The sequence below is a fragment of the Lotus japonicus genome, chromosome 5 (assembly GCF_012489685.1).
Source record: "Lotus japonicus ecotype B-129 chromosome 5, LjGifu_v1.2".
Classification (NCBI taxonomy): Eukaryota; Viridiplantae; Streptophyta; class Magnoliopsida; order Fabales; family Fabaceae; genus Lotus; species Lotus japonicus.
Genome location: NC_080045.1, coordinates 55406345 through 55432706, shown reverse-complemented (window position 1 = coordinate 55432706; position 26362 = coordinate 55406345). Strand labels below are relative to the sequence as shown.

Below are 26362 nucleotides of genomic sequence, written 5' to 3'. Positions count from 1 at the left end.
TCAGGGAGCCTCTGTGGGATGCACATGTTTAGTGGATGGAATTTCATGTGGAAATGATGAACCATGTGCAGATTTAGCTTTGCGAGCTAATAATTAATTAATTAACTACTAATAATTACACCAATTTATACATAATGCTCAGCTCGTGTAGCTACAAATTTATGATGTCCAACAAGGCCAGCTTGGTCAGGGTGTAATCTGCTCACTCTTGTGTTCATCAGAAAAAGTTAAACAATAATGCATCTCATTCCTAGAAAAATCAAATTCAAATTTAAGTAGACATCATCATGCTCTGTGGTTGCTCTTTTAATTTAGTGCTGACTTTTATCTGTTACTCCTTGTACTCCCTCCGTTCCTATTTAACTGTCAATTTTGAAGGAAATATTGTTTTCCTATATATCTGTCCACTTATAATTTCAAGAGAGCATTAATTGATGTTTTTCCAAGTAATACCCTTGTAGAAATAATAAATGAAGAACAATAAAATACAATCTAAAGAGTAAAAATGAAAAACAAATAATACTTTTTATGAAAACCAACAAAATTAATTGCACTCCTTAATACGTGTGTTTCTTCTCTTCCCAGACAGTTAAATAGGAACGGAGGGAGTATCATTTTAGTCTTTTTTTAATTACAATTTACAAGCATTATGTGCTATGGATGTCAGTGTGTGCTCATTAATTCTCTGAATCTGTCTGCCAAGCATTTTGTTCAAACTTTTTTTTTTTTGAAAAATGACGTTGAGAGAATCTAATTAAAAATCTGCTGAGAAGAAATACAGCAGCAATTTGCCTGCTTGGATTAATTGCCAATCTGAAGATGAATAGTTTAATTTAATTTTTATTTTCAATGAGACTAAGGAAATCAGTTATTGATCGGCTATCAGATCCATTGTTTTTTTGTTTCCCAAGATATCTCACAGCCGACAGCTATGAGACTAATCATTTGAGACTCTGAGATCACGTTAAGTGGGTAGGCCTCTCCCAACAAAATGCTTTTCCATACGCACCGTCCAGAAATCGAATAACAGATCCATTGTTATATGTTGTCCACCTTTAATAAAGTAGCATTTAAGTAAATGAATTTAAATTTAGAAACAATCTCTTCAGAGCCATTGCATTACAATGATCCAATCACTTACATACCACTTCTTAAAAGCCCATCAAACACACACGCTTAAGGACTTTGAGGGTTATCCCTCTTGAGCCATTGCAATACGATGACCTGACATACAACATGAGTTTAACTTCTACCAAAAGCTTAGGTTTAAGGATTTCCCCCTTCATAACCTCGGCTACCAGGATCATCCATAACGAATAAAACTCAAAACACAAAAAATAATAGGCTTAAATAAGTTTTTGGTCCCTAACCTTTACCAAATGCTTGGTTTTCGTCCCTCGCCGGAGCAAAGGTGGGTTTTAGTCCCTAACCTTTGCCAAAATGTTTGGTTTTCATCCCTCCAGAGCTTTTGGTCAACGCCGGAGCTCCGGTGGCCCACGTGGTAATTGTCACATGGGCCACCGGAGCTCTAGCGTTGACTAAAAGCTCCGGAGGAATGAAAACCAAACCTTTTGGCAAAGGTTAGGGACTAAAACCCACCTTTGCTCCGGCGAGGGACGAAAACCAAGCATTTAGTAAAGGTTAGGGACCAAAAACTTATTTAAGCCAAAATAATAAATTAAAAATAATGAGAGTAGTCGTTTGTAACCCTAAGGGCAATGAAGTCATTCATTATTATAATCAACACACAATAATGCACATTGTGATTCAAAAACCCTGACAACCCAAGAGGCGAGAAGAGAATCTATGACCTAAGCTTGGACTTTACCCTCAAAGCTTGGGACCCCAAAATTTAGGAAAAACACCAACCGATAGAATTTAACTAAAAGAAAGCATTCTTTGCAATCTTGTGTTATGACTTTTAGTTAGCTAAACCAAAAAATATAGCCTTTGTAATTTGAATAATGAGTAGTTGTGGGATGGGAGAAAAGCTCATCTCAAAGAGCTACTTTGGCTGCTGTGTTCTCTGTTTATTCTCTTTATTTACTGGAAGAAAGATATTCCCTTCAAACCAATCCCCTCTTAAAGCCATTAACATGGAGCTTCCGTGTAGATGTTAAAGTAGAAACTTGAATGCAAAGCCAAGCATCCACTCTAGAATGTATATGATTAACAGATTAAGTAAACATTGTGCTACTGCTCGTTGATCCACGATGTTCATGCACTTGGCGACTTGATAAGGATGACAATATTTTATAGCAAATATGAAAACGAAGGTAAATTGAATTGCTTAATTATTAATAGTATATCTTTACCCAACAAATGCGCGGACTGAATGTGTGGGAAATGTTTTTGGATACGACCATCGCATAATACATATAAAAAATGATGAATAGACTTCATTGTGACTAAATCTCGAATATAAAATAGTCAACATTTAAGTGTGATGGGATATCGGGTGGTTTATAAAAAAAACTATATTTGAAAGTTGCATATATTCAACAAGTTTTACTATCGGGTTTTAATTTAGCATTTTAATTTCTCACAATCTTATTTTTACTACTTATTTTTTTTTCTTATCTCTTTTTTTCTTTTTCTACTATATTACTTATTACATCTTTTATCTCACATTTTTATTTCTTTCTCTCATTTAGTGTGAGTGTAAGTGGAGTGTTAATGAAACATGTTTTTGTTCTATCATTTGTAACTATGAACTAATATGAAGACATATTTGTTATATTGTATAATATAAATATTGATTGTATAAAGTGTAATTGTACTGAGTTTAATATGATAAGACTTATAAATTTTTAATATTATCTCGCGTTTGATGATATATTGTCAACTTATTATAACTTTAAATTAATATCACCCTATGTTTGGTGAATTACTAAATTATGATAAATAGTATAAAAATAAATATTTTTATAAAATTCTATTGAATTAAAAGTTCATACTTTTTTGGGTGGTTGTGGTGCAGAGTGTAGGGTGGTGGCGTTGAAAATGCTGTAGGGTGGTGGTGACAACTATCGCGGTGGTGGAGGGTGTGGCAGTGTTATAAGGTGGTGGTGACAATGTTGGTGATGGAGGTGGTTGAGGATATTGATGGTCTTTTTTCTACAACATATATAATTTTTTTAATCTCACCATAATACAATACACTCTCACTCTCAAAAACAAATATCTAAATTATGTGAGCTTGAGGTACTACTATATATCTACAAACAAAGAATTTAGGGTGAATATATATCATTGGTCTCCATCTTACATCATCATCTTAAATAATAACCTAAACCACCTTGTTCATTTAACATAATGACTATTTTTGGTGCAGCTATGCCCAAAAAGAAAATAACAAACAATACAACAAAAGAAAAAGAAAAACGGAAACTAAGTCCGAATAGGTAGAGTCCATGAGACCATTATCCAACTCACTATTAGGATTTAGGATAATGAAGAATAACAAACTCTGTAGTTGTTCTGGGAATGAACATTGAGGGAAGGTATAGTACCAAAGGGTAGAGAGATTGTGCTAGGGAGAGAGAGTAAGAGAGAGAATGCTGAATTTCATGTGTTATTTTATCAAATGAGCCAAAAGTCCCTTACAATTGATAACTACCTCCTATTTATAGAGCTTGGGTACTACCTATTGGGCCAATTGGGCCTCCGAGATCAAGGCCCATCTGAAGGTCAGGGCCCCGCCTCAGGGCGGGATACATGCTGGGCGTTGCCCCTCTAGGGGCTCGCCCAGTCCACTAGTCCACAAGACACCGAGCTCGAGGTACGAGAGCTAAGGGTGTCTTTTAAATGCTGTTACATGTCTTATTGTACACCAGAATCTACACTGCCAACATGGCTTGAGAAAAGAGAAGCTAACTATATCGCCAACATGGCGTGAGCAAAAGGAAACTAGCATTTTCAGTTACCCAGTCCACCGACTTGACGAGCAAACCAAGCTGGCAAGTCCACAAGTCCACAAGCGGCGAGAACGACTACTTTGTATTGGTGATAAGTTGGGGCAGGTGCATGATCGCTCGCCGGCGGGAAAGGTGGCAGGCATGGGTCATGTGCCGATCATTCAATCATTGACTGCGGCGACCCCGGCGAGCGACTGAACTTCGTTGTTGGTGTCAATCGTCAGGCGATGGCGTTTGATCCTTATAGTGGCGAGGCTTTCCGCGCTTTCCCTTATTTTAAAACCCTTTCAAATTTCTATCTGCCTCACGTGGCTGCCCCACGTGATGTGTTGGTTACATCAATTTCCCTCTTTCTCCGGAACCGTCACTTCACCTTTCATAACCGTCCCATCGTGCGCAGTAACTCCCCTTTGCACGCGACCCACCTCCCCAAAACCATCATGACTTCCAACCTTCCACACGCGTCCAACACGCGTCACCCTTCCAGCTTCTCCCCTTCTCCTATAAAAACCCTTCTTCCCCACTGTCATCCCTTTCCGAGACCCCTCTTCACCTCCCTAATCGCTTACCAAACTCCTTCTGCCCACTTCCGCTCCGGAGCCGTCGCTTATCACCCTTTCCGCTACCCACTCTTCACATCCTACTCCGGTGAGTCCCACTGTCCTTATCTTTACATCGCACACATACTTATCTTTTCCTTTCTTTCACTTCACTGTCTTCTAAAAATGGCTTCAAACCCTACCTCCCCTAATCACTCTTCTTCCTCCTCCGAAAGCGACCCTGACTCCACCGCTGCCGGCGGCCTCCGTTTAGAGGTTCCGGAGATCCCAGCTCACCGCCTAAAAACCTACGCCACTCTGCCCCTTCCAGTCCAAGTAGCCCCCAAACACGAGGCTATAGATCAACCTTCCATCTTCCAAGACAGTGATCCCATTGTGCAATTTGTGAACTCCCTGGGTGGCTTGTCCAATGACGATGAGTTTAACGCCAAACTCAGGATCTGGGTTTGCAGTCCCGGGGATCGCCCCTGGCTCCACAAGCCAGACGGCGACGTAAAGAGATCCCATTTTTTCTTTGCGTACGAATACATGTTTAGCGAGCTTGGAATCAGGCTTCCTTTCTCGCCCTTTGTCCAAACCGTCCTCCGCGACATCAACGCGGCTCCCTGTCAACTCCACCCTAACGCCTGGGCTTTCATTCGATGTTTTGAAATCCTAAGCGCCGCTGTCGGCATCGCCCCATCCCCCACCAGTTTCTTCTACCTTTACGACGTCGACCCCAAGTCCATCAAAAACAAAGGATGGATTTCCTTGAAGGCCCGGGCCGGCCGGAAGTGTTTGCATCCTCACAAAAGTAACGCGAAGTCCTCCTTCGCACGAAAGTACTTCCGTGTGGCGGTTCATCCCGCCTACCCAGAGGCATTCACCCTCAGAGACGGGACCGCCCTCTTTCCTCTTTACTGGACGGAGAAGCCCAACGGGATCACCGATCCTTCAGAGGAATCCTTGTCCGCCAACGATAAAGCCTTTCTTAATCTCCTTGCCCCACTTCCCATCCTTGACTGCACAACAGTCCTTGAGGGCGCTGACCTCTCAAGAATTCCCAAATATTTAGGTTGCCCATAGCTCACTTTTATTATTGACATTTCCTTTCTCGACTCCTATGTTGTCACTGATCGTTTTTTTTATTGTTACAGAAGATATGAATTTCACGAACGCCGAGCTCCTGAAGGCCCGCGAGAGGAGAATGGCTCGCTTTTCCCCAAAATTCAACACTGAGGGCGACGCGAAAAAACGGGGCGGTGCTGAGAACCAAGCCGAGAGCACCAAAGCTCCCAAGAGGAGAAGATTGGCCAAAACCTCCTCCGGCGCCGGCACATCCAACCCTGGCGCTCAGCCCACCACTGCTGCTGCGCCTAAAGGCAAAAATGTCGCTGAAGCCTCCGTCGCCGCAGCCACCGAGCCAACCGCCGTACCAGCTTCTACTCCTGCCTCCGCCGGTGCGACCGCTGCTGTTGCCGCTGAGTCTTCTGTTGGCGCCACAGCCGCCTCCGCCGGCGTTAACGCCACAAAAGCTGCTGCGTCTTCCGACACTCCTATTGGAGAGAAGGAAAAAGAAAATGAAACCCCAATGTCTCCCCCTCGCCAAGAGGCGCCTCTTAGCCCGCCCTCAACACGTGATGCGGGCTCCATGCCTTCCCCGCCTCATCAAGGGGAAAAATCCTGTCCTGGCGCTGCCACTACCTCTGAAGCGGCTCAAATTGAACAAGCCCCTGCTCCCGAGGTCGGTTCTTCAAGCTATTATAATATGCTCCCCAACGCCGTTGAACCCTCAGAATTCTTACTTGCTGGTCTCAACCGTGACGTCATAGAAAAAGAAGTTCTAAGTCGGGGCCTGAATGACACCAAGGAGGAGACTCTTGCTTGCCTCCTACGCGCTGGATGCATATTTGCTCACACGTTTGAGAAGTTCAATGCCGCCAACATTGAAGCTGAGCGGTTGAAGGCCGAAAGTGCTAAGCATCAAGAAGCCGCCGCTGCTTGGGAAAAGCGTTTCGACAAACTAGCGACGCAGGCAGGAAAAGACAAAGTCTATGCCGACAAGATGATTGGCACGGCGGGGATTAAAATCGGCGAGCTGGAGGATCAGCTGGCGCTGATGAAGGAAGAAGCAGATGAGCTTGATGCAAGCCTTCAAGCTTGCAAGAAGGAGAAAGAGCAAGCTGAGAAGGACTTGATCGCCCGAGGCGAGGCGCTGATTGCTAAGGAGTCAGAGCTTGCCGTTCTGTGCGCTGAGCTGGAGTTAGTGAAAAAAGCGTTGGCGGAGCAAGAGAAAAAGTCTGCGGAGTCCTTGGCCTTGGCGAAATCTGACATGGAGGCGGTGATGCAGGCTACATCCGAGGAGATCAAGAAAGCAACCGAAACCCACGCCGAGGCCCTCGCCACGAAAGATGCTGAGATTGCTTCCCAACTAACAAAGATCAAAAGTCTAGAGGACGAGCTGGCGACTGAGAAGGCCAAAGCCATTGAGGCGAGGGAACAAGCCGCTGACATCGCCCTTGACAACCGCGAGCGCGGTTTCTACCTCGCCAAAGATCAGGCCCAACATTTGTACCCGAACTTTGACTTTAGCGCCATGGGAGTAATGAAAGAGATAACCACCGCAGGACTGGTTGGTCCCGACGATCCTCCCCTGATTGACCAAAACCTCTGGACAGCGACTGAAGAAGAACAGGAGAAAGAAAACAATGAATAATGTAATTTTAACATTACTTTAGCTTTTACTGTCACCTTGTAGTGTACTTTTCCGCCATTCGTCTATGTTTAAGCAACCCTTCGCCATAGCTTTTTATATCGCCGTTGGATATTTTGTAAATCATGTTGGAATGCTTCCGCCAAACATTTTTTAGTCGCCGCCGCATCGTCATCACCATCTTGCTTTAGCCTTATAAGAAATTAGTTTGACTTGCTCGCCACTATTTTGCGGTAGGTCGCTACCCTCATTTTTGGCGGTAGGTCGCAACCCTCTTGCGGTAGGTCGCGACCCTCTTGCGGTAGGTCGCCACCATTTTGCGGTAGGTCGCTACCCTCATTTTTGGCGGTAGGTCGCGACCCTTTAGCGGTAGGTCGCAACCCTCTTGCGGTAGGTCGCGACCCTCTTGCGGTAGGTCGCCACCCTTAGCGTGAGGTCGCCACCCTTTTGGCGACTTTTGTGTGTCTAAACTGAGTCTTACAGGTCGCCACCCATAGCGTTTGGTCGCCACCCTTTGGCATGAGGTCACCACCCTAGCGGTAGGTCGCCACCCTTGGTGTGATCGTCCCATTTCGGGACGCAAAGTGCTTTGGGTTCCAATGGCCAGTTGGATTACCAAAGCGGTGCTCAGTAGAATGGGCAATTTGTACCCCACACATCGCCAATGAATCCGGTTGTTACGTGGGCTTTTCCGGGGCTAATTTAGTTCATCGTGAAACTTGTTTCACTTTGTAACTAAATCGCGCCATCAGGAGCTTGTCCCACCCAATAACAAACCGCTTATGGAAGTCTTCCAAGTTTCACAAAACTTTAATGGTGTGCCCCAATTCACCCGCTCTTTCTCTTTGATCCGATTTGCTCCTCTCTATCTGAATCAAAACCAGTGAAGACAATATAACTTTTAATACCAACTTCAAAATAAGAAAATTAGGAAATACAACAACTGAGAAGGGAATCAAATGAAAGACGGAGGAAAAGTTTGAAGGAATTGGAAAAATTTGTTGGCCAGCGATCTTAACCATAGCAACGCTTTACTCGCCAAACTTCCATGGCCAAAATAAAACGTGCCCACCAGAATTCCGCCGCCGGAGTAAAACGTGCTTGCTAGATTCCAACACCAACGACATTCTCTCGCCGTCGAACTCCATCGCCAACAACACTAGCTCGCCAAAGCAAACGTGCTCGCCAGAATTTGCTCACCTCCTAATCGAGATTTTCATCCGAAGCTTCGATTTCATAACATCTATGACCAACCAACGCACTCTTCTTGCCGTACAAGTTAAGGCAATTATTGTAACACTCCCTCGCCATCTTCTGGTCCACTTTCAGCTTTCCCACCTTTCCACTGCTTAGCGGATACTTGACCGCCAAGTGGGCTGTCGAAATTACAGCACAAAGGCGATTCAACGTATTTCGCCCAATGATGACATTGTAGGATGCTACCACCTGGAGAACCAGATACCTTACCTTCAAAACCCTAGCACACTCGTCTTCCCCAAATATTGTGTCTAGATCAATGTATCCCCGCACCATTACTTGCTCCCCCGCGAAACCTACCAAGGTTCCCGCGTATGGAGTTAGATCATTGTCAGTTAGTCCCAACTTGTCAAATGCATCACCATAGATAATATCAGCCGAACTACCCTGATCCAGGAGTACCCTTCTAATGTTGAAACTGTTCATCCTTAACTGCACCACAATCGGGTCGTCCTTATGAGGCTTTATCCCCTCAAAGTCCGCCATCGAGATTGTTATGTCAGGGTGTACGAATCCAAAAGCGACCTCATGAACGGAATTTACGGCACGAACATGGCGTTTACGCGCCGCGTGAGTGTCGCCACCGCCGCCAAATCCCCCGGCGATGGTGTTGATGGTCCCGACGGGCGGTCCTGAGTGTCGAGCGAACGTGTCATCAGCCCCTTTTGTGGCGATAGCCGCTGATTCTTGTTTTTTCTTGCCCTTAGTGTCCGCTCGCTCCTCTTCCCGCTTGTGCGCTTTGTTTTGATCGCCTCCATTGCGCCACTGGCCTTGACGATTTCCTTGATATCCCGCCCGAATCAACTTGTCAATCTCCCGCTGCAAAGTCCAACAGTCATCCGTATCATGCCCGGCGGACTGGTGGAACTCGCACCACTTCTTGGGATTGGCGTCCCGTGGCTGATACTTTGGGGCCTCCGGCTCATCCACTAGATTTGCGTCGCTTGCCCCTCGGAGCGTATCCGATACATCTGTGTTCATCACCATATCAGTTTCCTCCCGCTGGCGATGAGACTTAGATTGCCAAGGCCGACGTTGTTCATAATCATCGCGCCGTGGATACAACTGTTCCTTGGTCGGTTTGAATACCGACTTCCCCTTACCCGGCCTCTGCTGTTTGCCTTCCCCCTTATCTTCGCCGCTCCTATCTTTTTTCACGCGCTTGGGCGACGTGTCGCCCTTTTCCAACTTCGCGCGCTTTCTTTTGAAAGCGTCGTCCTCCTCGTCGAGAATATAAGTGCTGGCACGAGCACGCATCTCTCCCATCGAGCGCGCCGGCTTACGTGTCAATTTGCTGTTCAACCCTCCCGGCAGCAAACCGTTTTTAAATGCTAAAGCACAAGCTCGAGGCTCCTCGTCCTCTACCTTTACCGACGCCGCGCTATACCTTGCCATGTACTCTTTCAGTGACTCCCCTTCCTGCTGGCGAATATTGTATAGGTCATTGATTGTCACCGGCTGATTCTTATTTGCCGAGAATTGCACTAGAAACTTGGATGAGAAGTCTCTGAAATTTGAAATCGATCCACGCGGCAAAGTTGTGAACCACGCCATCGCCGTCGATTTGAACGTCGATGGAAACATCCTGCACTTCACCGCATCTGACGCCGCAATTATCACCATCTTCGTATTAAAATACAGAAGATGATCTTTCGGATCGGAATCTCCGCTGTAAGAATCCAGAACTAACGTTTTCATGTTATCCGGAATCACCACATTCTCAACATCTTCCGAGAACGGACGGAACTCAGCCACGGAGTCTGCTTCTCTGCTTCCATCATCTCGCTGCTCGCGACGGTAGAAATCTAACTGAGCCTGTAGATGCTCATTCCGCTGCTGGATGTTGCCAATACTGCGCATCAAATGGCGCCATTGCTCCTGTGTCACCGCCGGCTGTTGCTCCGGAGCAGGTGAATTCTCTGGTGAGCGCTCCAGAGATCCCACCTGTGAAGGCGATGGAGGAGGTGGTGGTGATGGAAGAGGAGAAGGCGACTGTACTCCTGTCGTTCGTACCGGAGAATCCAGGTCCACACGATGAGGCCGCCGAGGCGGCGAAATCCGCTGTCGCATTGGTGAATGATGCTGCCTCCTGCGTCGAGTCTCCATCCAAACCAGAAACGATGCAAACTCGATCGGAGAACCAACACTAGTCACAGAATCAAAATCAGAAAACCAGAGAATTGCCTAATCACAATCAGAGGTAACTTCATGCACAATCAATCCACGTGAATGGGAGTAGAAAGTTTTCGAGTCCCCACAGACGGCGCCAAATGTTCTGGGAATGAACATTGAGGGAAGGTATAGTACCAAAGGGTAGAGAGATTGTGCTAGGGAGAGAGAGTAAGAGAGAGAATGCTGAATTTCATGTGTTATTTTATCAAATGAGCCAAAAGTCCCTTACAATTGATAACTACCTCCTATTTATAGAGCTTGGGTACTACCTATTGGGCCAATTGGGCCTCCGAGATCAAGGCCCATCTGAAGGTCAGGGCCCCGCCTCAGGGCGGGATACATGCTGGGCGTTGCCCCTCTAGGGGCTCGCCCAGTCCAGTAGTCTTTTGCATTCCAAGTTTATCAAGATAATCCGCACAATTTGATAAACTTGGAATGCAACCGCACAACTTTAAAAAAAAAAAAAGATAATCCGCACAACTAATTTTTTTTTTATTAAGAAATGCAAGACCAAGCCCATTTGCCCACCGTATCACTAAAGCCAACAACCCATTAGCCCACCAAATCACTTAAGCCCACACCTAACAATAACATGACCTACTAATCCTCATCTTGAGGCTTTTTATCATGCGGTGTGCTAGACAAGGTACATGTTGCATTACCTACAAACTACTTTGCTGCTGTTTTTATATTTCTAATTTTGATGACTTAGGTTCTGCAGTGGAGATGAGAAAAAAGTAGTCTTCATTTGATCTAAAAGTTATTTCTTTGATGCATTCAAAATTGTTTCGTGAACATCATGATATGAATCCCTTGATTACGACAAATCTTACAATTATATTATTAAAAAAAAGTATATTGTCCTATATTAGTAACTATACAGACAAAAAGAATGGCAAACAAAATTGCAATCAACACCATTACATTATTTGATTGTGGTTGATGAATTGATGAATCTATCAAAAACTAATGTCCTGTCTTCGAAGCCATAACACATCAACAATTTGCAGTTTGAATTGATGACCAAGACCTCAAGCAAGCTGTTGAAAGGTGAAACTTCAATTGCCCCTCCCACATTATATATCTATTATTCAATTATGTATAGATTGAGGTTGTTTAGCTGTGTGATATTCTCATTGTTTCCCCAAAATTTCAGGATTTGATGACTCCAAGTGTTTTTGCTTGAAGTGACAGAGAATGTTCAATATCACCAATTTGAAACCTGTGTTCCCCCATTGGGATTCTCCTTATACCAGACCTATCAACCACACTCAGAAGCTTGCAAACATGAATGTTAACTCGCACTCTCCGCTGAGCCTTAGCAGGAATATGAACTTTCTCAAACGCCACTAGTTGCTTGCGCGGTGCCCAATGACCATTACCTCTAGGTGGTGTTGTGAACACTAACAAAGTGTGAGTGCCATCTATGGACCCAGCATTTTTAACATCAACTTGAAGGCTAACAGAAAGCTTGCCACACCGTGCATGTGTCACTCTAATTGCCTTGTTTGAAATGTTTGAGACATTTCCATGGCGATGGCCATCTACAGGCACAGACACCACTTTGGGTGCACTAGCTAGTGTGTGAACAAAGTGGGTGTAGGACAATCCATAACCAAATGGATACACCACAGGACCTTTGTAGAATCGATAGGTTCTTCCTGGGTACCCTGTGGGTCGGCTTGGTCTCATTGCCATGTTTGTCATTGGCAAGTTTTGAATGTAGCCTTGTGGGTACCATGTCATTGGTAGCCTTGCCCCTGAAATTGAAACATCATGTCAGGTTTTTATATTCTTTTTGTCCATACCCATGTTATAATTATAATCAAAGCATCTATGCATTTATACATATAGCTCAATTGGGCATACAATGGGCCTTATGAGAACTGAAAATATGAGTGAAGTGAGAAAGAGGAATTATTGACAAACCAGGATTAGTTGTTCCAAATAAGACATCTGCAATGGCAGCACCACCAGCTTGACCAGGATATCCAGCCCACAAGATGCCCACAATTCGTGGGTCATTCTTTGCAAAAGTTATATCCACAGGCCCACCAGACATTAAGACCAAAATGGTTGGGCCCTTAGAGGCAGCTGCTACCTTTGACACAAGGTCTTGTTGACGCCCGGGAAGAAGCAAGCCAGCCCGGTCCACGGTTTCAGCCTCAATGGACTGGTCCAGGCCCATCACTAGAACCGTCGCATCTGCTTGACGAGCTGCATTCAGAGCTGACCCGAATTGCTTGTCATCAGTGCAAGCCACATTTGCACACCCGAGCTCGTGGATAGTCTTTGCGTACTTTCCTATTCCTTCTAAAGGGCTTGTGTATCTACAACCAATACCTAATAAGCAAGGAAAGAAAAAGTCATAAGGAAACCCTTGGCCTCACTTTTTTAGACCTTAATTAAGTTTGTCTTGGTCACATTTTGTAGGCATTAACAAGATTTTTGTTGTACAAAGGACATACCAGCATAGTTTCCTATCATTGTGACAGTGGCATTAGAATTGGGCCCAATGATAGCCAGGGTGCGATGGCGTCGAGTGGAGAGAGGCAAAGAGGGACCACTGTTCTTTAGGAGCACAATCCCTTGTCTAGCAGCTTCAAGGGCTAGCTCTTGGTGAGGTTGGGTGCACACATCTCTTGGACCAAGGTTGCCATATGCTTGACTTGATGGCTCGCCATCAAACATCCCTAGCCTCATTTGAACTGTCAATGTGTTTGCTAATGCAACATTCACATCAGCTTCACTTAACAGGCCTCTCTTGACAGCATTCTGTGTATGGGCCCCTAAGAAAGGCCCACAATCCAAATCCAAGCCTGTAATAACATGATCAAATATCAAGTTAAGCCATTTTGTGGCTCCATAATTTTCCTATTACTAATGAAATATGCATAAATGTAGAAGAAATCAGCCAATTAATTAGATTAAGAATTAACTAGCCTGCTTTAATGGCATCAGCAGCAGCTTCTTCTGGTGTTGATGTGTAATGTTGGCTAGTGTAGAACACCCCAACAGAGTCACAGTCTGATACAATGTACCTGAATTATATTTCATAGCAAAGCAAAAGGGTAAGTTTTATTTGCTTGAGATATGTAATTCCTTTTGGCTGTGTCTGTAATCTTACCCATTAAGACCCCATTGGCCACGAACAGTTCTCTTGAGGAGGTTGGCGTCTGCACAGGTAGGGACACCATTAACTTGATTATAAGAACACATCACACTCGCCACATTACCTTCCTTCACACACATCCTGAATGGCACATTGAACGTGTCTTCTATGTCCTGCTTGCTCACCTATGAATCAAGCTCAAAATAAGCTTCTACTCATAATATTATAAATTTAATGAGAAATTATAATGTGGATGGTCCACTGGTGATCCAACATTAATAGTCGTTGATATGACAATTTTTAATTAACGATTATGATTCAACGGCTACTAACATTGGGTTACCGGTGAACCACTCAAAAAATGGCACACACTATAACTTTCCAAGAATAATCTCTTATCCAAAATTTGCACATACCTTTGCATTGAAGTGAAAGCGATCCACACCGTTCCAATTATCAAGATCATAAGCTGTGAAGTGCTTGCAAGAAGCAGCCACCTTCAACCGACTACGGTTTGTTCCCTGTAGTCCTCTTACATAACTAGCTGCATACTTCCCGGCTAGAATTGGGTCCTCACCGGGAGTCTCCTGTCCACGACCCCATCGTGGATCCCTGAATATGTTGACGTTTGGGCTCCAATATGTGAGCCCACCCATACCTCCATTGTACATTGCTCTTGCTTCATCCGAAACAACCTACCATTAGCCTCGTTTGTTAGTTTTTCTCACCCCTGGTTTGAGTATATATATCAAAGTATCCATCCTAAAATCAAACATTTGGCTATAGATTGGTGTATTTTTAAAGTTTGTAGATATATTATTGTTATTCGTTAAATTAATATTTGTGTTATTAGTTAAATTAATATTTTTAAAGTTTGATGACAATGATCTGCTAGACTGTAAGAAAAAAAATGATCTGCTAGACTACTTTTGTTAGTATTAATTAAGTACTAACTATTCCATCTAACTTAGAAAAGTAGAAAACAGAAGCAAAGCTCCAAAACTATACCAACTACAACATATAACGTGACCAAATAAGGTACAGAATAACAGAGATTAAAGCTCACCTGTCCGATTGCTTCCCACAATGAAGCATTGAATGAAGCAGCAGTGGTGATGACTTGAGGGAAGCTAGTTGCAGCAGGGAATTGGCCACCAAACTTGGTTCCTGGACCCACATTTGAAACACCGTGTAGTGCCTCCGACCACCACTCATAGCCTTTGATTCCAAGCCTAGGAACCGCCGCGGCATTGTTCACCAGCAAGTTAACCTTCTCTTGTAGTGTCAACCTTCCAATTATGTCATTAACCCTGGCTCCTGTTACCAGCGATGCCCGGCAAAATGGCAAGTTCGTCGTGGTTGTGTTCTTCGGATCACAGGCGAAAGGCTCACGTGCCTGGCTGCCGGAAATGAGGAGGAGAAAGAGAATGGCGATGAGGGGTAAGGACATGGAATCCATTTGGGAAAGAGAAGAAAAAGGAGTACTATGAATGTAGATGAATGTAGGCTTTGGTGGTTTGAAACGTTATGGGATGGAGGGAACAATATATATAGGTGAGATGACATATCCAAATGCTATAAGTTGGCCCTCAATTTGGTGATTGGATTTTCCATTATGTTCTTTTTTCAGTTAGCTAGTATTTAGAAAATGAAGCAACTTGGCTGGTGAGATTTTTGGTGACTAACAGAAAAAAATCAATAAGCTAATTAATCAAATCAAGTAACAACCAGGGGAACCTTTTTTGTTGTTGTTGTATAAACCACCTCTTCTAATGCCGATTATTCCAAATTTATGATTTGATCACAACTAAAGTTCCTTATCCCTCTCCTTAATGGTATTGTGCGAGGATCAGGGGCAGAGGGTAGGGGTGACCTTCCCATGCCATGGTCACCCCCACCTTGTAAGTTTTTGATCCTAATAGCATATAAAAAAAATATGGCCCCGGTGGTCACTTGAGCAAGACACCCTTAATTTTATATCACTCACAATGTAGATTAATTATTGTACTCAAATTAATTATGTATTTCTTTTACTTATATATCAATTGATTTGCATACATAGTGTTTGTGAAAAAATTATTAAATCTTCGTAAGCTATAGTAAATGTTTGGATACACAATAGAAAATCATGGTATACACAATCAATTTTCTTATTTTTGCTTCTACCCATTATAATTTTGGCTTCTTGGTAATTTTCTATCAAGTATCTAAACATGTTCATAATTTTTTCGATCTGAGTCCCCCCCCCCTACAAACATTCTGGCTACGCCCTTGGCGAGGATCAAACTTAAAAGTTCTTCCCACACACTTAGCCTGAATTGTCAACTGAGTTACCCTCATTGATACAATAGGAGAATCTAGTATGCCATCTTTATCCCCTAAAGAGGTATTGACCTAATTTATTTAGTAAATATATTTGTTTGAATGCATGATTGGAAACTCGCTCATAAAACACTAGTAAAGTCAAAATTATGGTAAATAAAAATAAATTTTCTTAACTTTTACTTTTATCGGCTATAATTTTGCATTCACTTTAATTTTCGAATGAAATTTCAAACATGCACTCATAATTTCATCAATGTGTTTAAAAAATATGGTCAATGTCTTATATATTTGAAACTATTGATAGATATAGTGGATAATACTATACATATCTTCATTTTGTGTACTAGATGATTGACGAGCATGGGTGCATTAGCTTGGCATATTGATCCAAAACTTGTATGGGCATTGGTGAATGGTGACTCTGTTCCTAGGGTATGGTTGGTCCTACTTGTTAGACATTAGTTACTAGGACATGTGGGTTTTGTTAGACAGAGCGCATGGGGATATGATTGACTTTCCTTTCTTTGGTGGCAACATTTTCTTAACATTTATGTGGCAAGCTCAACTTATCTTGGCCAATAACATGATTAAGTGGTCCAAATTTTAATGTTGTATTCCAGTTTAGAAGTTTAAAAGAAGCTTTAGTTTATAGCCCGATTAAATAGCTAGCCTAGTATAGTTTGCAAGTTGACTCCAATTATTGCCGAGATTGGTAGTTAGATTAATTATTCATGAGTTGGCTAATAGTTTTCAGTCTTAGTTGAAGTGTTAACTTCATAAAATAGACTAAAACTGAAATAGCTTGAAAAATGAGAGACATCAAATTAAACCATCTGGTGGAGTCAGGTCCAACGGAAATTAGATAAAAGCAGAGGTTAAATTACAATAAAATTAATGTTGGTCCTTCACCAATTTCAGTTTAGACATTTTCAGAAGTGCTAGGTGGTTGAGAGTAGCTTCACTTACAAGTGATGTCTGATCTGAGACAAAAGCTTTTGGCCGGCTCAGATAATAACCCAAACCCAAAGCAAGCTATGGCAATGAATTTGAGGCTGTGGCAATTTTTTGTAGCTAGGCACTACATGTTATCATACTGGATCAAAACTTCTCCTTCATAGCTTAGTATTTGAGGGAACAACATAAATATTGTAGAAGCGGAAATCTTTTAGTGAAGCAAGCAAGTTGAATGCAAACTCTAAAAAGGGAACTGTCTAGACTCTATAGTCTTTCATGATTAAGTTTTTAATATTTTGTTATTGCTTTGTAATGAAAACTTTCTATAAAAAGGATATATTGTACCTTATTTTGAATGAAATATTGAGTGAAAATACTTTTCATCTCCTCCATTTCACTCTATTTCACTGCCTAAATTGATATAATAATTTGAAAGTGTGAGTGGAAAGGAAAAAAACAAAAATTATGCTCTAACATTAATTTTGAGTTAACATCCTTTAAACTAGACTTAAACCCGCGCGATGCGCGGCGAAAAAAATTGGATATAAAAATTGGACCATTTGGTTTGAGTTTGTAACCAAGATTGTAGCAACAATGAGATTAATTAATGTGTTACTGCGGAGGATTTGGATATGGCATAACAACATGATCTTTGAGGAGTCTCCTTGGACGACGCACGAGGCTTGGCGACATATTTTTCACGACCATGATGATTTCTAGCGTTTCTGTGACCCTCGTCTCTTAGGTTCAACTTGTGAGGATATGAGCGTTTGTTGGCATTCTCTGCTGGTGGGTTGAGTCAAGCTCAATGTCGATGGTAGCTTTAAGGAGGTGGAGAGTTGTATGCATAGTGGCGGTTTTGTTCGTGATGATCATGAATGGTATATCTCTGTGAGTTTTTTAACTTCAAGAAAGGAGGCTGGCTGAGGCGATTGCCTTGTGAGAAAGGCTCACTCTAACATGCAATCGAGGTTGGAGGGTTGTGGTTTGTGAGGTTGATTGTGGGGGGTCTTTTAGACTCTCTAGTAGGTGGTGATAGTCTGATATTTTTTCCCATTATTGGGGAGATCAGGTCGTTGCTTAGCTGGGATGGGGTAGTGTCAGTGAATTTGATCCTTTGCTCTTGCAATTCAGAATGGTTAGGTTGGGTGCGTTTTCTTCATCCGAAAGTGTCCGTAGCTTAAATGATCTTTTTTTTGAATTAGAGACTCTCTTATTGAGGAATTCCTAAGGGTTCTTTAGTGCGCCTTATTTTCTATTTAGTTTTCCGAATTAAAAAAAAATTAAGTGTGTTGGTGGTCCATTAGGACATTAGGTGTTAAAATAATTTTGTTTCATTCCGGTCTTTCTTTTCTTTAGTCAAAATTATGAATAATTCTCTATAGGAAATTTTTATTTGACCCGGTGAGAAAAAATCAATTTTTTTCCATTTATTTCCCCTGAAAAACTATGAACGAATAGCAAAATTTACATATTATCAATCAAATATTCCCTTCCAAGTTTCAACTATCAATTTTAGATAGGAGTTTCAAAATCAAAGGATCATAAACAATGCACTCCAAAAATATAGTGGAAAGAAAATTGTGATGAAGCCAGTGACTCAGGCTGTAATGCTAGTAAAGAGCTGTAATACACAGGACGAATGGTCCTCTTGCAAAGTATTATTGTTCTCTGTCAAAAGAATTGACTAAAAATTAACTGATATATCATATATGACCATAAAACATCAAATATGAATTGGAATAGATTGCATACCTTTTTTGTGATGATCGCTCACATAGAAAATATTCTTTCATTGGATACCTAACCTGCCCCTTCTCCCTCCATATCTATTTTTGTAAAAAACATGACATAGATTGAATTGAAAGTTAGAGATATACTGGTACTTGGTTTGCTTGGTACAATTGCTATCAATGCACGCAGTATGTCTTTGTGTGAACATATACCGGGTCTCTCATGCTTCGAGGTTACTTTCCTCACTTTTGTATTGCATGAGCATCACTCTCCTCTCATGATGTTGTTTTTTTTTTTATCAAATATATATGTTTTCTTAAATTACTGCAATACCACGTCATCGAACAAATCTGACAAAGAAGAATATTGTGTTTAATCAGGGCAATTATATGATCTGATAACTAACTTTTCAATTAAATTGTGTTGAAACCAGATCAACAAATCTAATAATTAGACACAAATAAAATGAAGGAATTGATTGGAATGAGAATACAAAGCTGGGAAAGAGGAGGCATGAGCATGTCACTTGCTTCCTTCACCTTGTCACGGTTGTGTCATTTGCCACATCTCGCTTTTCTATTAAATCGTGAAATCATCTATATAAGTAAGTAGTAGTGATGATTATGGATAGATGGGAGTAGTAAGAGAACTGCTTTGGACTGGTGGAAGTAGATAGAGCATAAATAAAATGAAGGAATTGGTTGGAATGAGAATACAAAGTTGGGAACATAATAAAGCTTGGTGCAGATGTAACAGTTAAAAAGTCATGGAATCAATAAAGGTGAAAAATTGAAGTTTGGAATGCAAATGATTGTAACGGTTGGCAGCAGAATTTTAGAGATTGAGAAACGTTATGTGGAGCTCTAAAGCATAAGTAAGTAGTATGTAACATTAGCCTCAAACCTGATCAAAGAAGGGGATGGACACGTAAGTAAATATACTGACATGGCAAGAGAATGAAGTATTTAAACGCTGAGTTGTCAACGTAACACTGCGCGCTTCTGAATTTATATATTATAAATAGATATACAACTTAGTTAAATGTTTCTAGCGGTTAAAAATTGTAAAAAATGATTGTTAAATGTATGAATGACAAAAGTGTATGTTCGTATATCAGCACTAAAAATTATTGGAGTAACTAGAGTTCTCATTCTATTAAGTTTTCTAGTGTAAACTTTTTGTGTGTGGGTGTGGTGTAAGAGGGTTTGAGAGAGAAATGAAAATCAACTATAGCATTGTTTAGTCTTTTCTACAGCCACAAGCATGAATTCCAATCCAAGGCTTTGGGTGGTGTTTTTTAATGGTACTCTATTAAGCCTTTTTGGGACTGGTTGTTTTTCAAAGGGGCATGTTTCATTGATCAATATGGGTCATATGAAAGGAGGTTTGTGACCGGTTAAACATCAGTAGAAAAGTACAATATTTTGGGCCCAGCAGTAGCCCACTTCTAATAGCTCGCGTGATTGACGTTCTTATGGGCTTTGGCTTGTATCTGTTTTGGGCCTCGACCCCGTCTTCTAATATAAGACTTTCATTATTTTTTTACCAAAAAAAAAAAAAGACTTTCATTATTTTTGACAAAAAAAAGACTTTCATTATTGACAAAAAAAAACAACTAAAGTTATATACAAGCCTATTAGGGAATTAGAGTATGATATACTCACATCTCTCTTTATTTTACATATCATTTCCGCTCTTGTTTTTTTTTTCTTTCTTTGCATTTTCTATCACATCACCTATCATATCTTTTAACTTTCTCGTCCCTTCTTTCTGTCTCCACCAGGTGGAGGTGGAGAAGTTTGAAAGAAGCATTTTTGTTAGGGATGCGATGAATGGACATTCGATTTACTATACATTTAGGGGAAAATGCAAATTACCATTGTAAGTTGTAGAGTTTAAAAGACGGCATAAAACATGATTATTGTAGTTTGAAAGCGTTTCAAAAACACACTTATTATTATAGTGCATGAAACTGTTTGTATGTTTTCTTTAAAACTTATAAGAGTGAGAAATCACTATAAAAGCAAATATCCATTTATCATTTTCCATCTATATATCATTCTCCTTCTCTACATATTGATGCTTAGTTTATATTGCTATATCCTCTAATACTCTACAAGTCTAGATGTAAACAAACAATATTAGTCTCATCAATGCTCCCAAAGCTTTTGATTTTGCCTAAGAAATTCAATTAAACAAAGAGCCCCGTGAAGAAAGGGCTTCATAGTTAATAGTTTCATTTGGGCAGCTCTACTCAGGTACATAAAGTTCCAATATAAAAACAAGGCTCTTAATTACCTACAATACACATGCACATAATAGGCATGCCACAACTAAACTCTCTTTAACTCCTTTACATATAATCACCACATAAAGCTGTAATATTTTCATGAATTACTAACCATACACAAAAGAAAAAACGATGGATAGACATTCAGTTGTTGAACATTCAGCCAACACCTGCAATTTGTGGACAGTTTTGTTTAACCAGACTAAATCGCCACAAATTACAAGTGTCGGTTGTAGTTTGATCGCAACCCTACTTAAAATCATAGCAACTAGAAACTCTTGACAAACAACCAGTGGGAGAGCTTTTTCTCAATATTCTTCTCCTTAATGGTGTCCAAGCTAGGCTTCCACTCCTTCCCTGACAACTGCCTACTTAAACTCAAATACTCTGGCCTCCCCTCTGACATCTCTGCTAAAATCTCAGCAAACTGGTCCCTCTCCTCCTTCTCCTCCATCTCCACTTCTTTCTTTCTCCGACCAACTCCGGTTCCCGCCTCCACAATGCTAGTGTTCTGGCACAAACTGGGAAGCCGGGGCATAAACCCTGAAGAACAAGCAAGATACTTAGAATGCAGAGCAGAGTTAACCATCAAGAGAATCCGGCGACTCTCTTCGCAGCTCAAACCGACCGGCTTGCCTCGCTTCATCGGAACCATCAAATAGACCTTGTTCATGTCCAGCTTCTTGTCAGCAGGCAATGGAGTTGGCCTTCTCTGGCTCACACCTTCTTGAAACTCAACCACTACTTGTTGAGGGTGCTCCAACATGAGCTCTGCTACCATTACCGGTTGGTCAAATTTGCGAACCGAACCGTCCCAGAAAACAATTTTGCAGGTTGCATCAGAGGGACGAAGTGAAATTTGGTTACCCATTGGGTATGTTATGAGAATTGTAAAGAATGATGTTAGTGTTAATTGATTTGAGTTGAACTGAATTAGATAACAAGGTTGTGTTTATATTGGAGTTGGGAAATGTATATGTGTAGTAGGAAGGATTGACGTTTGTTAAACCGCTCCATCTCGTGACGCACATAATGTTGGACTTGGTAGTTTTTGTATTTTGCTAGACCAGATAAATATTCATTGTCGACATCTATGACTAATTCCTTCATTGCGTCTGCTCGTATTTGCGGTAAACAGTTGACCACGAATATACTTAATTCCCATGGATGGTGATAGAGTCTTGACCTCATGGTTAAGAGACGATGTGAGCAAACATCATGTCACAACACCAGTAGTGGGTCGTGAACAACTTAAAATTGAGGTAGGTTATAACATTACTTTCAGACTTTGACTTGGGAAATAATGTCTCTCCCACGTTCTTTTTATTTCCTTAATTAATCGAGTCAAATTCCCATACTTAATTAATTTGGTGGGGTTGTAATCCCTTGTTTGTAGCCAAGGATGAAGATTGAGACCAAAGATAACTCTGGTGGCAGTTCCATAAGATAGTTCTTGCCCAATCCATTTACCTAACAGAGAAAATGAAATTAATCAAGGAACCGTTGAACTATAACTTGTTAACTAATTTAATTACATTATGTGGGTGGTATACTGGTACGGTGGTACATGACTTTGTGAAGCAGTATAATATAATCTTACTTACTAATTAAGCACTTCAATTTCTCTCTTTTTTCTGTTTGGATTTTGCTTATATTATGGTAGTGACGTCTCACTTGATTAAAATCAAGTTTTTGGCTCATGTGGGTGGTTATAATCATAACCTTTTAACCATTTTCTGTCGAGTGGTAGTAGTCAACTAGAACAGGACATGAACATTTAGGTAATCACTGCATTGGTTATGTACCCTGTATAGAACAGGACATGAACATTTAGGTAATCACTGCATTGGTTATGTACCCTGTATTGTACGCTATCATTAATCTGATGTGCAATCAACGACGTGAATTGTGAGAAATTAATTTGGTCATGACCTTGACCTCCTGGAAGATGGCACGAGTTATATGGCATAACTCAAGGGAATTTTGTCTTCAAACTTAGCATGACAAACCCTCCTCCTACTCCTACTACTACTACATTTATTTTATACTCTCTTGATCAACCCTTACCTACTTATATAAAAGTTTCAAGAGAATTTGGGGTCGGCACATAACAACATAATAAGCCACAATTCTTCCGGAATATGCTCAAAAAACAATAACAAGTTCAACATACACTTTGAACAAGAATTAGAACAATAGAACAAAACAATTAAATCAACTATGGGAAGGAGAAGCACAACTGAGAGGTAGGGGTGTCCACCGGTCGGGTTCGGTCGGTTTCGGGCCCAAAAAGCTCCACCGACCGAACCCGCATGGCATAAAACTGGGCCCGTAACCGACCATGAGATGTGTCGGTTTGGATCGGTTTCGGGTTGGTCGGGTAACGGGCGGGTCGGGTCGGTTACACCGGGTTTTGCAGAGACCCTATTTTCATGAACATAGAACCCTAATTTCAGTAAGATGAACATAGTCAGAACCCTAATTTTTCAGTAAGATGAACATAGAACCCTAATTTTTCAGTAAGATGAACATAAACCAAACCAAGAACAAAATCGATGTCAGATCAGATCCGGAGAGAACGATTCCATTGCTTTCCTCATGCGAAATAGATTGTTCACTTCGTCCTTGCGATTTCACATCAGAATCGATGGTAACGAAGATGAACAGACTATTTCGGATAAGAGAAGCATGGAGGATGAAGCATGCAGGTGCACTGTGGTGGTGGAGTGGCTAGGGTTTGAGATATGTGAGGAGATTCTGAGATGTGTGATGGAGATGTCGAAGTGGCGGCAGAGAGGAGGAGGAGGAGAAGGGTGGTGGCGGGAGGATGAGGAGAAGCGTGGTGGCGGCGCAGTGGATGGCGGCGCAGAGGATGAGGAGAAGGGTGGTGGCGGTGTAGAGGATGAGGTCATGGGGAGAAGGGTGGTGGCGGAGCAGAGGAGCGGCGAGAAGGTAGGGTTTGGAGAGAAGAAGAAGAGGAGAAAGGTGGTGGCGGCGGGGAGAACTAGGGTAAGGGAAGAAGAAGAAATGAAGAAGTGAAGAATGGAGAGTGAAAGAGAGAGGAGCCGGGTTAATACTAGGGTTTGGGTTTGGGGCTTTGCGGTTGGGCTGAGTTTTTTTGGGCCGGCTGAATTTTTTTTTTTTATATTAGGTTCGATCGGTTCGGTCGGACTGGGCTCCAAACCGTAACCGACCGAACCAAACCAACCAGAGCCGGTTTTTTTTAATCCTCAACCCGCCACCCGACCCGCCCGAACCGAGGAGGCCTTTTTTTGTAACGGGCCGGTCGGGTTCGGTCGGTTCAAAAAATTTTGGACAGGCCTACTGAGAGGTATAGCTGTAGCAGCCTCTTACAGATGGTTCTATGGAGAGATAAGGAAAGATTAGTTGTTAAAGGATATACTCAAACAGATGAAATAGATTATCTTGGTACCTTCAGCTAGGTTGTTAAGATGACTACAGTGAGAATCCTTCTAGCATTGGAAGCTGCTAATTACTAGTACCTATATTAATTTCATGTAACACAGCCTTCCTCCATGGTAACTTACATGAGAAAGCCTATATGGAAGCTCCTCCTGGTCTTGCAGTTTCTGATTCATCACTTGTTTGCAAACTAACAAGATCTTTATATGAACTCAAGCAAGCAAGTCGTCAATGGAATGCAAAACTCACTCAAGTATTGCTTGAGTCAGGCTACAAGCAATCCAAGTCAAATTATTCACAGTTTGTCAAGACTACTTCCACTTCAACCACTGCCATTTTGGTATATGTGGATGACTTAGAATTGGCAGGAAATGATCTTAAGAAATCAATTATATATATATGAACAAGCTATTGGAACTTTTAGCATCAAAGACCTTGGACAACTCAAATACTTCGTAGGTTTTGAAATTGCAAGGAGCAAAGAGGGAATTGCTTAACACCAAAGGAAGTAGTACACCCCTGATTTGTTACAAGACAGTGGTCTTTTGGCAGCAAAGCTTTGCTACACACCCATGGATTCAATGGTCAAATTGCACAAAGGATTAGGAGATCCTCTTCTCGATCCAACAGTGTATAGAACACTCTTGGGAAGGTTGATTTATCTAATTAATTCTATACCTGATATCTCATAGTTGTGGGAAGACTAAACCAGTTTTTAGCATCTCCTACTACACTACATTTCTAGGCAGCTTTAAGGATTCTTAGATATCTCAAGGAAAATCCTGGAAGTGGCTTATTTTTTTCTGCACAGCCTTCTCTTAAATTGACAGGTTTCCCAGATTCCGACTGGGGAGCTTGTCCAGATAAACAAAGATCTATTACAGGTTTCTGTTTTTTCTTAGGATCATCATTAATCTCATAGAAAACCAAGAAACAACCATTGTGTCTCATTCTTTTTCAACATCTTTGATTTACTTAAGGATTTCAACATCTTTGATTATGCTCCTGTTAGTCTTTATTGTGACAATAAAATCAGCTGTGCACAATGCTCACGATCCTGTCTTTCATGAGCGTACAAAGCACCTTGAAATAGATTGCTATTTAGTGAGAGATAAGGCCCTTGAAGGCACACTTCAATTGCTCCTTGTCAAGTCTCTCAAGCTGCTTATATTCTAACAAAACATCTTCCTGTTGGGCCATTTCATCAGAACTTGACAAGCTTCGACTGTTAGACATATACATTGCAGCTTGAGGGGGGTGTCACGATTATATAGCTTAGTTAATTAGTTAATAAGAAGCAGTAGCAATATCTTACTTTCAGTCTAGTTAGTTAAGCTTTTCCCTCCAATTCTGGTTTTAGTTTTTCTGTTAGTAGTTATTCTGTTTAGCTGTTAGCATGTGCTAATCACATTGTAAAGCCATGCTTGTTAGGTTTACCAGATATAAATAAAGAAGAGGTAACAGAAACAGTTACTTCAGTGATTCTGATTCATTCATCACATTCATTTCCTTACAGTTTTTCTCTCAATTTTTACATCCCGAGTCACTTTTTGTTAAAGAAGTAAGTTGCTAATTCAACATCGGGATGTATTTTTTCATTTTTCATACTTTCTAACGGTAAATCAAATAGGTTCTTAATTGAATTAACTACAAACATGTGGTTAGTGATTTCCAACATTTGGGAACTTTGCCTCTCTTTGGAGATACATAGCATTTGAAAGCAATTTGTTGTAAAGAGAGTACATCAGAAATATTTTGGACTGTATTCCTTCAGCTTTCAGTTAATATTAGTACAGTTTATAATTCTTATTCAGATTTTGTTTTGTTTTTGTTTTTTGTAGAATTGAGTTCCTCTCTCAACTGATGAATTTTCTATAAGGAACCTTGGAAAATATGCGCTAGGGACTGTTTTCTCCCTTATCAAAG

General features: G+C 41.3%; 2 protein-coding genes across 2 annotated transcripts; both read right to left on the bottom strand.

The window, feature by feature from the left end:
* Positions 1-11385: 11385 nt before the first annotated feature.
* LOC130717970 (probable beta-D-xylosidase 2) lies at positions 11386-15236 on the bottom strand. Its single transcript, XM_057568389.1, has 7 exons — positions 14777-15236; positions 14127-14405; positions 13726-13895; positions 13542-13639; positions 13067-13417; positions 12528-12941; positions 11386-12358 (listed from the first exon to the last, which is right to left on the bottom strand). The coding sequence occupies exons 1-7, from the start codon at positions 15167-15169 to the stop codon at positions 11751-11753; spliced, it is 2313 nt and encodes a 770-aa protein (XP_057424372.1). The 5' UTR covers positions 15170-15236; the 3' UTR covers positions 11386-11750.
* Positions 15237-20914: 5678 nt separating this feature from the next.
* Positions 20915-21955, bottom strand: LOC130717971 (uncharacterized). Its single transcript, XM_057568390.1, has one exon. The coding sequence runs from the start codon at positions 21882-21884 to the stop codon at positions 21282-21284; it is 603 nt and encodes a 200-aa protein (XP_057424373.1). The 5' UTR covers positions 21885-21955; the 3' UTR covers positions 20915-21281.
* Positions 21956-26362: the final 4407 nt, after the last annotated feature.

What these genes read in the sequence shown, in the direction of transcription:
- LOC130717971 (XM_057568390.1), bottom strand. Translation starts at nt 21,884, where the DNA reads ATGGGTAACCAAATTTCACTTCGTCCCTCTGATGCAACCTGCAAAATT.
- LOC130717970 (XM_057568389.1), bottom strand. Translation starts at nt 15,169, where the DNA reads ATGGATTCCATGTCCTTACCCCTCATCGCCATTCTCTTTCTCCTCCTC. An exon ending in TGTGGGAAGCAATCGGACAG is followed by an intron (nt 14,406 to 14,776) that starts GTGAGCTTTAAT and finishes GGCTAATGGTAG; the next exon opens with GTTGTTTCGGATGAAGCAAG. An exon ending in GCTTTCACTTCAATGCAAAG is followed by an intron (nt 13,896 to 14,126) that starts GTATGTGCAAAT and finishes CTTGATTCATAG; the next exon opens with GTGAGCAAGCAGGACATAGA.